Source organism: Sphaeramia orbicularis, chromosome 8 (assembly GCF_902148855.1).
Source record: "Sphaeramia orbicularis chromosome 8, fSphaOr1.1, whole genome shotgun sequence".
Classification (NCBI taxonomy): domain Eukaryota; kingdom Metazoa; phylum Chordata; class Actinopteri; order Kurtiformes; family Apogonidae; genus Sphaeramia; species Sphaeramia orbicularis.
In genome coordinates this window covers 39,828,279-39,840,183 of record NC_043964.1, presented here as the reverse complement: position 1 = coordinate 39,840,183, position 11,905 = coordinate 39,828,279, and the positions used below count along the sequence as shown (strand labels likewise).

At 38.0% G+C, this 11,905-nt stretch overlaps 1 protein-coding gene across 1 annotated transcript in view; it reads right to left on the bottom strand.

Annotated features, from left to right (window-relative positions):
• Positions 1–4,430: 4,430 nt before the first annotated feature.
• Positions 4,431–11,905, bottom strand: part of llgl1 (LLGL scribble cell polarity complex component 1) — a 51,646-nt gene continuing 44,171 nt past the window's right edge. Inside the window, exons 23-24 of the mRNA XM_030141183.1 lie at positions 8,462–8,544; positions 4,431–4,735 (exon numbers count right to left, since the gene is read on the bottom strand). Coding sequence (XP_029997043.1) covers positions 8,466–8,544 — 79 coding nt within the window. The 3' untranslated portion in view covers positions 4,431–4,735; positions 8,462–8,465. The remainder of the gene's footprint in view (positions 4,736–8,461; positions 8,545–11,905) is intronic.

Here is an 11,905-nt window from a genome sequence, read left to right as displayed (position 1 = left end):
TTAGTGCCATTTTGTGCGGCTCATCGGAAGCAGCAGATCCAATTTTGAGGCTTCGGTTTCTACTGTTCTTTGAGGGACGGAACAGAAAACAGCACTATAATTGTTTTACCGAGGAATGTTTATGATTTATATATATATTTTTCTGTTGTACGGACTTTACATGGTGTGTGTGCGCGTGTGTGTTTGCCCCCATGCGCCTTCATTGGAACGCCGTTCTCATCTTCTACGACGTATTCGCTGAACTTTTCCACATTTGACCGATGAGATCCTCGGGTCACGATGTTGTTGATGAGACGGCTTTGTTTTAAATGTGCAATCAGCAGAGGCCAGGGAACTGAACCCTAATACTGTGCTTTTACGTTACAGGCCGCATTCAACTCGTCTAAATGCTTTTCTTGCTTCTGTGGAGCCTCGATAAGAAACACAAAAGACAACAATAAAGCTTTTTTTTTTTTTTTTCCAAAATGCATAAAGTAAAAAGTTCAACAGTTTTACAGGGTGGGGAAGCAAAATTTACAATGAACATTTAGTTGTTTTTTCTCAGCAGGCACTACGTCAATTGTTTTGAAACCAAACATACATTGATGTCATAATCATACCTAACACTATTATCCATACCTTTTCGGAAACTTTTGCCCATATGAGTAATCAGGAAAGCAAACGTCAAAGAGTGTGTGATTTGCTGAATGCACTCGTCACACCAAAGGAGATTTCAAAAATAGTTGGAGTGTCCATAAAGACTGTTTATAATGGAAAGAAGAGAATGACTATGAGCAAAACTATTACGAGAAAGTCTGGAAGATACTATTAAAGAAGAATGGGAGAAGTTGTCACCCCAATATTTGAGGAACACTTGCACAAGTTTCAGGAAGCATGTGAAGGCAGTTATTGAGAAAGAAGGAGGACACATAGAATAAAAACATTTTCTATTATGTACATTTTCTTGTGGCAAAAAAATTCTCATGACTTTCAATAAACTAATTGGTCATACACTGTCTTTCAATCCCTGCCTAAAAATATTGTACATTTTGCTTCCCCACCCTGTACATGCTGAATGTCGAAGTTTATTTCAGACATTTTGGAACAAACTGAAGCTTTTAGTTTTTAATCTGAAAATGCATTTTGAATGGGAGACCGTCTGCGCCGTGTTCCAGACATATCTTTTATCTAACTCCAGGGCCTTCTGCTTCGACTGTAAATCAGGTCTATATCACTTTTTTTGGGAGTCCATAACTGCTGATGTGTCTTTTGATCATGTGACCTGTACCATTTGGCGGTCATTGGTCCGAGCAGGATATCTGTTCTCATATGGTTCCATCCTCTCTTGTCCAGACTGTATTTTGTGGGGTGAATCGTATGCCTGGTTAGTGTGTTTGAGGCTTACACACATACATATGAATGAAATGTGTGTATATGAATTTGTGCACATGCTCCTGATGCCACCTGCAGATGCTTTATTTATGTATTTTATATTAAAATAAAATCTCACATTACATTTCTTGTCTTTTAGTAAGCTTTTTTTTTTTTTTTTTTTTAACCCTTTCATGCATTAATTATGAGAACCTTAGGTAAGATTTTTTTCTTGAGTGTTTTTATTCCTCCATAGGCATGAATAAAACAATGTGATGGAGGTTTTTTTTTTTTTTTTTTTTTTTAATGGAGTTACAAAAATGTCCATGCATTTAATTTTTGAAGTAAAGAAACATGTTTAAAACCCAATATCAGAAAGTGAGATGAAAACAATGAAATAAAGTAAAATCTGATGTTTTCTCACATTTTAACATATTCTAATGCTAGTTATTACTCTTTTCATGGAGATAATATGCAAAAAAAAAAAAAAAAACTTTTTTCCAACAGATAATTGATTTCCACTCAAATATGTTAGTGCAGATCAGGTTTATCTAGAACAGGGGTGTCAAACTCATTTTAGTTCAGGGGCCACTTTCAGTCTTATATGATCTCAAGTGGGCCGGACCAGTAAAATAATAACAGGTAATGTTTACATCTACAAAAATCAGAATAACATGAACAACTGGAAACGTCTTAAGAAAAACAACTGCAATTTTACCAATACTATGCCTCAGATTATCAGTTTTTCATTTACACGTGTGCATTACAACTTACATTACAATTACAATTACACAAAACATTTAATAACAGGCAGAATATTGGTAAAATTGCATTTACTTATCTTAAGAAATTTCAGGTTATTCACATTTTTTGTAAAATAACATTTTTTTTAAAATAAACATTTTCATGTAATTTCACTTTTTTACAGTAAAAAAAAAAAGACAGGAAATTTGCTGTTTTCATCATTTACAGGTTTAATATGATAGTATTTTACTGGTCTGACCCACTTGATATCTAATTAGTCTGTATGTGGAATCTGAAATAAAATGATTTTGACATCCTCGATTGTTAATATCTTCAGTGTAATTTTTTTTATTTCACAAATCCATCCTACGGGCCAGACTGGATCCTTTGGCGGGCCGGATTTGGCCCCCGGGCCGCATGTTTGACACCTGTGATCTAGAACAATAGTTACAGTAACGGTCTGAATGTCAGTGTATTATGGTGGGATGGTGCGTAAGTGTCCACTGTGTTGGCTGATATGGAACTAAAACAACAAAACCCATGAATATACAAGAGAACAGCTGGAGAAGAACTGTCCACTGGAGTGACCACTGTGCATGAAAGGGTTAATATTTGTACAAACTGACCAACAAATGAGCGGTTTAGAGAGTAAATAATTTTATTAACATTCACAATTCTTCAGCCAAAAATGCTAAATGACCACTTAAAATCCTACACACAACTGAATGACAAAGTAGAAACAGTCATTTTTAATTGTGGAATTAAAAAGGGAAACTGTTGGCTTTAGCATGAAAGGGTTAATTATCGCCTTAATATTTTTCGTGTCGACCAGAACGCCCCAAAAAAAAAAAAGCTAACACCAAAGTAAACAATGCAAGTCCTACCAGTTGAGCTACATTAGTTAGTAGTGAGGTCCCTTTTGTTTTAGGTTTCTTTACGCAAGGTGATGTTAAAAAAAAAAAAAAAAAAAAAAAAGCTGGAATTACCGCGTTTTTTTTTTTTTAAGCTACGACAGGTTCTAGCTCTAACATTGAATATCATCGGCTTGACTTTAGAAACCTGTCTGTAAACCTGCACATAGATACTGTAGATAATCTGTTTTTACATGGTCGAACTTTCAGAAAATTAAAAAAAAAAAAAAAAAAAAAAAAGGGGGGGGGGGGGTAAAAACACTGGTGATCGAAGCTGTGCATCCGGCCTAGATTACCCAGAAGTCTCCTTGAGTACGTCACACTTCAGACTGACTTTGTCCCTTTGCTGCACTTCCCTGAGTCCTTTTCAAAGATTTCCGCATGAGATGACGAGGCCTTCGTTTGTCTACATTCTTTACCTTCATCCATGTCTCCTGTTTTAATTCATTCCAAAATGTGACTTTGAAGGGAATGACGATTAAAAAAAAAAAAAAAAACAGAACTTTTCTTCGGCACTACTCTTCCTCAGTCTGGTGTGTACAACAACCCTTCATATTCTATGGTCCCAGTGAGCAGACGGTACCGATACTGTGTCCATCCCTTCATCAAACACACCGCTTTGTCTCGACTGATGGATAAAATTCCAGAAAAACAGAATGTTATTTAGTAAGTAGTAAGAGTTCAGATTATTTCACTCTAAAAGTCTGTCCACCAGCTGGTTCCCTTTGTAAACACAGTGTTAATGCAGGCTTAAAGCTCTACTGTCTTTCCTCTTACATCTACGTTATCTTTAGAAAACACCTCTACTTTTCCGCAAAAGCCGTACAAAACGTATTTTACAACGCGTCGATCTTCAAAGTAAAAAAAACACCTTCATGATCCTGGGGTTGGTTGTTTGGTGACTGTGCTTGTGTGAGATCCAGAAACTGTTGCGATGATGGTATGGATTTTAGCCCCTGGGAAAAGTAAGGAAAAAAAAAAAAAAGAAAAAAAAAAAAAAAAAAAAAAAAAGAAACCTTCCCGACCCACGCAGGATGCTGGGAATGCTGGGTAAGGAGATTCTTCTTGGCACAGGAGGGAAAAATGCTACGTTTAATACTCCAAACCCTTCCTTTTCTAGTCTCTCCAACACTAGTGAGCTCCGTCTTCAGTCTCTGCTGGATGCTGTGGTGGTGTGGAAGCAGCGTGCACAACAATCCCACACACCCACTAGCGTGCGCAACATTTGGCGTCGGAGCGCCCAGTTCCAGTTCCAACGGCGGAGGAAGAAGCCGCAAAAATCGTGGATAGAAAAATAAAAACACAGAAACGTCACAGTTCGTTCTCCTACGTCAGTGTCGCTCCTTTTCCACGAAGGCTGAGCCACAGACCGCGTAAACATCCACCCGGCGGGTCAGTCGGCAGATGTTCCAGCCGTTCCTTCTCGAAAACATCTGAATCATCCGCTTCAAATCCAGGGCTGTGCTTTAGCTGGGAGGTCAGAGGTCACGTCATGTTTCCAAAGTGGTTCTATCAGAAGTAGGAGGAGCCTCGGCGACAGTCTGGTGGCGTTTCCTGCGTCCGTTTGGAGGTTGTCCTTTCTGCGTGTGCCAGGATAACAGGACAGGAGAGTGCAGAGTGCTGCTGGCCTGAGAGAGGGGGGAGGGGCTTCACAGTGGGCTGATGGGAGATGTTTGTGGTCCAGCACTGTTATGGGTCCATCTAGACCACTGGAGACCCTCCCTGGAAATCTGCAACGACAATTAGAAGACGTTTATGAGCAAAAACTAAAACCACTGTCACTGATAATCATCGTCAAGGCTTTGGACACATGTTCTGGTCATTTTACAGAAGACGCTTTAAACTCAGAGTACGGCTACGTTTAGACGGGAACGATCTGAACTGAAAAGGTACAAGTGGCGTTGTGTTCTCACTTTTAATTCCGTGTTTAGACGTGTTTTGGGAGAAAAAATTGCATGCAGATGGACACACAAAAGTGTGTGAAATTTCCTATTTATAATAATAACAATAATAATAATAATAATAATAATAATAATAACAGATTCAATTTCTATAGTGCTTTTCAAGGCACTTTCCATCTCTTAATCCAGTGTTCCTTCGCTCTCTGCTGCTGGTGGTAAACTACATTTGTAGTTGTGCTCTGGGGCAGGCTGACAGAAGCGTGGCTGCCTATTTGCGCCCACCGGCCCCTCCGACCACCACCAAACAGTCACATGCATTCATGTGAGTGACACTGGAGGGAAGGTGGGTGAAGTGTCTTGCCCAAGGACACAACAGCACATGATTGGGACAGTGGGATTCAAACAGCCAACCCTTCAGATATTGGACGACCCGCTCTATCCCAGTTATTTATTGATGTAGTATGCAGTATACATCCACAGCTGTACAGGTGCACCAATAATTTGCTGAAGGTAGTTCATGTGCCTTCTCTGCTCTCTCCTCCCAATAGAGATTCATGACAATTAGTGAAATGACTCCTGGATGTAAATTAGAGCGGCAACGGCAACTGGAAGGTCTGTCGCAAGGAAATAATCTGACATGTTTTCCTGTACTGGTGCGTGCCTGTGATGTAAACTCTACGTGACGAGAAAACACATACATTTCCAACCCTTTAGACCAGGGGTCTGCACCCTTTATTATCAAAAGAGCCATTTTACCTCCTCCTCCACCAAAAAAAAAAAAAAAGTCTGGAGCCGCAAAAAGTAACAGAGCTTTTAAACTTTTAAAAGTTTTCATCTTTTTTTTTTTTTTTTACATTTTATCTGTTACAACCACTGAATACAACAAACAGAAGTGCAGTGTGGAATGGAATCTGGAGTATGATTACTCTAAAAGTACACAGGAAAAGTATTTCATAGTATTTGTGCTAATAGTATATGAAGTACTAATACCAAAAATACCAAATTCATGAGGTACTTATTGGAAAAATTAATTTTATTCATCATTGAATTTAGTCTTAAAGCCTATTTCAGATGAAGAAACAAATACTTTTGGAGCTTGGAAGGGAATCTGTTGTAGGATTACCCCAAAAGTACACAGTACTCCTACTCATACAGTTGCTCTATGAAAAGTATCGCTATTTATGGAAATTATTCTCTTCAAAACTCAACACCGCCTCCGCAGTTCCCAGTTGTACCGCTCCATATTCACATCCACAAGCTCCCAGAAAATGGACAGAATTACGTGAGTAATATACAAAGGATGGACAGAACCCTCCGTCCGTCTGCGTCTTTAACGTAGAGCATAAATGAGCCCTTCCTTTGGTTGTCTGGAAGGCACATTCACTCCATGCAGCTCATCTATCGTAACTGTTGAATGAGAAGTGCACAAGAAAAATGCTAGCAGCTGACTTGACCATGCAGAGGAGAATCGCGGCTGGCTTGACCGCAGTAAAGGGAGGAGCCACTACAAGGAGGATGAAGAGCCGCAGGCTGCCGACCCCTGCTTTAGATGGTGACGTGAGAGTGGAGTGTTTTTCAGATTTCCACTCTGGAAGCTGTTTTTCTGAGTTTTCAACCCCCAAAAACACTGTTGCTGTCTAAATGAAAGGCACATCTGATAAAATATTTTGTCGTTTTCAGCTGACAGCATTGTAATGTGACATGTCATGTGATCGTGGCTCAGTCAGATTACGTCTAAATGTCTCTAAAACATCAGACTAGTTGATTTGAAAGTCATTCTTCTGCAGCAAAACTTATGATCACGTATAAACTTTAAACTTGTTTAAAAGTGGTTCAGTTTGTTCTGCTATAAGCGCTCTTTCCTCAGCTTCCACAGAACTAATAAATAAAATAAAAGCTTTTTTAACACTTCTTGAGCCTCATTTTGATTAAGGTTAAGATTAAAGTTAACTTGCTTTTATTATCCCTGTAGTGAAGTTCATTCTCTGCATTTTACTGATCTAACAGACATATGATATCCAGCATTAGCATTAGCATTAGCACATAGCACTTATGGCACTTCATATGGAATTATTGTACCTTTCTGTAGTCATATTTATAGAGTTATATTTGTTTACCTTCTAGTTTTATTACATGTGTTTTTACTTTTCATGTATTTATTGACTGTATTATTCTCTTTTTTATTCTTATTGCTTTCATCATGGATTGCTTCATTACTCATCTGATTTTATAACAATTTGTGATCTATTTTGCACTAAGACAACAGACTGAATGAGTGACTGTTTTTTGTTTGTATTTATCATTGTTTATTTCATGCAGCAACATGTAGCACTGTTGTCCAAGACAGATATTACATGAGGGTTTATTCTATTCCATTTTAAAATGGGCCATATTGGGGAAAAAAATGAAGTTGCTCAGAAAAAAAAACTAAAAGACAGACTAAAACTAATCCAATTTGGTAAAATCTTATCAGGCAAAATAACTGGAGCGATGTGAGCAGAGCTCTGCAGGCGATAATGAGATGTTTAACTGGCAAACTAAGCAACACAAAGCGGCTCATGATTTTTCTCATCGTTTGATGCTTAATTAAACCCTGACAGTGCTCAAGTTCTTAAATTATTTATGGAATGCATCTGTCTATTGATTCAAATATTTCATTTGCAACTATGCCAACTTTTTAATTATGCAACAGAGCTCTGAGTGTTCCCAAGCCTCTAATCTAATATTGGATTAATCTTTGTTCAAATGACAAATCAGTTAAAAATTAAACAGAAATAGTTAATAATAAGATAACTTCGTATTCAGAGTTCTACCCTAGTTATTGAATTTAACGAACAACAATACAAATGTGTATAATATTGAACATATTAGTCATATTTCATGAGGAAAACTGCAGTATTATATGTAGTTTCCATGAGGCACCAGCAGGGGGTGGGAGAGAGTTAAAAATAAAAGACATGACTGTTGACAAACAGGCGTAGGAGGACGAGACGTCAGCAAACATCTACTGAAGTGAATAAGATCAGAGTATTTTACAGAACATGAACCTGATCCAAGGGTCTGAAACAACTACACAATGAGCCTCTCGTTGCCAAGAGATGGTTGTGGTTGATCTTTTATGAAAGGACTCAGCGGTTTGAAGAAGAATCGAAGGGTACACGTGTCAGTAGCAGCAGCGACACAAAGGCTCTGAAAAACCAGCTTAACCTTGAGCTACAGTAGGAAACAGTGTCGAGTGTGTGAATGTGCTCGGTCGGCATCAATGGGAATGATTTCTGCTCCACTGACTTTTCAGAGACACGGAGGAGAGAGAAAAAACAGAGTGCAGCCTTTCTGTTGGAATGCAGAGCTCAGACAGAAGGACTCTTTGAAGTTTGCACACTCTGGACCTGCTCCATTAGAAACAGGTGTCTGTGTGTGTGTGTGTGTGTGTGTGTGTGTGTGTGTGTGTGTGTGTGTGTGTACACGGCCTCATAGACCCAGTGTTATGTCTACAAACACACACACACTGTGGATGAGCTCATGGCCCCTCTGCTGACGGTCTGTGGTCCTCACCTGCTCAGTTGATGAGGATGCCAGGTGAGCGTCCCTCCTCTTCTGTAATGTTCTTCAGGTTATTCTCCGCCTCGTCCACAGTCCTGAAAGCAAACACACACATATGAGTTAATTCTGGATTCTGGAAAACACAAAACTCTAACGCAATGTTTTCCAACCTTGGGGTCGGGACCCCATGTGAGGTCATCTGGAATTTCCAGTAATTGATATAAATAAAAAACAAACTTCCCAATAAAAAAAATATACGGTGAGTTGACAGAGACAATCCCAGTCCATAAAAGGCATGACAAACTGTGAAGCTGAAAGTGAAGCACTGTGGTACTGTTCATTTGTCAAATGTTCATTGTGGTCAGTTTCAGATGCTGCAGCTCTTTCATAATTCATAGTTTGAGTTCTTGTTTGTTCAGTATTAATTGTCAGCCTTGTAAATCCAAGCTGGACTGACTGTACATATCCTGACCAAGGAAAATCAAATTCTCCCTTTGTGCAGTAATCTACACCTGGCTTTTCTGCCTCCGTCCATACTAATACACATTATATAGACTGAATGTTGTCTAAAATTAATGTCTATTCACAACATAGTATAGCAAACTATTAAATTTTATAATTCAAATTTTAAAAAAATAAGGTCTCCGTTTTGAATGTCTGGGGTCGCCAGAAATTTATGATGTTAAAATGGGGTCACGAGCCAAAAAAGGTTGGGAACCACTGCTCTAACGCAATGTTTTTCAACCTTGGGGTCGGGACCCCATGTGGAGTCACCTGGAATTCAAATGGGGTCACCTGAAATTTCTAGTAATTGACAAAAAAACAACAACAACAAAAAAAAACAACAACTTACTAATAAAAATCGATGGTGAGTTGAAAGACAATCACAATCCATAAAAGATATGACAAACTGTGAAGCTGAAACTGAAGCACTGTGGTACTGTTTATCTGTCAAATGTTCATTGTGGTCGGTTTCAGATGCTGCAGCTCTTTCATAATTCATAGTTTGAGTTCTTGTTTGTTCAGTATTAATTGTCAGCCTTGTAAATCCAAGCTGGACTGACTGTACATATCCTGACCAAGGAAAATCAAATTCTCTCTTTGTGCAGTAATCTACACCTGGCTTTTCTGCCTCCGTCCATAATAATATACATTATATAGAATAAATATCATCTAAAATTAATGTTTATTTGCAACATAGTATAGCAAACTATTACGTGATCAAAAACAAATTAATTTTAGCAAAAAAAAAAAATGTCTCCGTTTTGAATGTCTGGGGTCGCCAGAAATTTGTGATGTTAAAATGGGGTCATGAGCCAAAAAAGGTTGAGAACCACTGGTCTAACTCTATGCTCACACTGCTCACACACCTTAACATCAGCTATCGCAAATTTGCATCATAGTGTTTCAAATACTGAATCAGCTGAAATATCGTCTGTTTTCCACCAATGCCCGTTTAGACATATTCAATACATACTTGATCAGGACACTAAAACTACTTATGTGGTATCGATAACACCATCTCCATCTCCTGAGACTATAAAAATCTGTTTTATTATTTTTTCATTACTGTTGACCATTATGCCTGTTGTGGCAAATTTGCATCAAACTCAAATTTCGATCTATTTTATGTGCTATAGTCAAATTAATAATCGCCACTTAATTTAGCATCTGCTTGAAAGCAAGAGCATAAATAATTTTTACTCTTTTTAAATTTTTGTCTATAAATTCAGGAGTGAAAGTGTCTTAATCCTCAATTCTGATTTTTTGCGATGCCATCACACTCATGTGAACAGTCTAAGACCCTGAAGTGGTGTCACACTGTCTTTATGGAAATAAAAGTGGATCTTTCTGGGTCCCGCCTCCTCCAGCATTTCAGTTGCATGAAAGTTAGATGAAATGTGACATGACCGTTCAGGCTGAAGTCACACTGTAAGACCTCAGACATATATCTGATTCAGGACTATATATCACAAATGTGCCAAAAAAAAAAAAAAAAAAAAAAATAATATATATATATATATATATATATATATATATATATATATAAATAAAAAATTTGGTCCACTTTTACCTGCAGTATGAATATAGTTTTAGTAAATGTCATGTGTTTTATATTTCTAAATGTTTACCCTTTTCCTTCTATATTTCTGGAAGGATATATTCAGTCATAACTGGTACAAACTGAGGGCTGTTACACATTTTTAAATCAGTAACAGTGGATAGATTTTGAAATGTAGAATATATCAACAAAAATACCATTAAGAAGTCAGAATTTTACCTTGACTAGTCCCTTTAATGCCAACATTTCTAGGATTTTATTTACCTGGGTAAAAGAATTCCTGGTAATCTGTGTGGTTTGTGTTTCCTCTGCACCTCAAAACTTCCAGAAATGTATTCAAACCAGGCTGATGCCACACAGCAGTGGTAATAGAAACTGCACTACACCTCCAGTCCAGTAGGTGGCAATAAGAAGAGACTGAAGGCCAAGGGACCGACAACAAACCAGCATCATTATTCATGCAACACAGTACACCAGGATGGAGGACGCTCAAGTTATTCTGTTCCTTTTGTTTAACTGCATCATACAAATGAAGTGGAGCTTCTACAAATTAAAAAACAAGGTTATAGCGGCACACTGGCTTAAACACTGTGGGTCAATGTGTGTTCCTCCAATCATCACTCTTCAGCACACAGCTCCGCCCCTCAAGAATTCCAGGGAATCTACGAAACTGAACTTTTTTTTCAGGGAAAGTTTGGTTCCCTGTTCATTTTGGTGGAAACGAGCCAAGTTATTTCCAAAATCTCAGGTAAATGATAAAAGCTTCTGTTTTTATTTTATTTTACTTAACCTTTATTTAACCAGGAAAAAAGACCCCATTGAGATTAAGAACCTCTTAATATGGTGAAGGAGGAGCTAATGACTTTAGATATTTTAACCCTCTGTTATTAAAGTGCATTTTATGGTATTTTATGTTTTTATGTAACCGACTGCAAAATTTGTGGCTGATACTGATATGCAAATAACACTTTGGCTGATGCTAATGTTACTCTATTTAGTTATTTTGTTTTCGTTGTCAGTCTATCAGCTCTTCATCATCTTTGAATGATCTCAAATACAACTAGAAAAGCACTCGGAGAGTGCAGACCACCGCCAAGGCAGACACATACCCCCCACCCCCCGATCACCACTAAAATTTAGTCATTCGTTCCTTGTGCCAGTATCAACATTTCCTGAAAATTTCATCTAAATCTGTCCACAACTTTTCAGTTATTTTGAACACAGACAGACAAACAAACAAACCAACGCAAAAAGATAACCTCCTTGGCGGAGGTAACTATACAAGTTTATGACAAATCCTGCCTCTGTCATCAGTGAAAATACATCCTATATACTGTCTGATATCAGCCGATACATGTCCGGTCCATGCACTGGTGTATCCCTAATTATTCCAA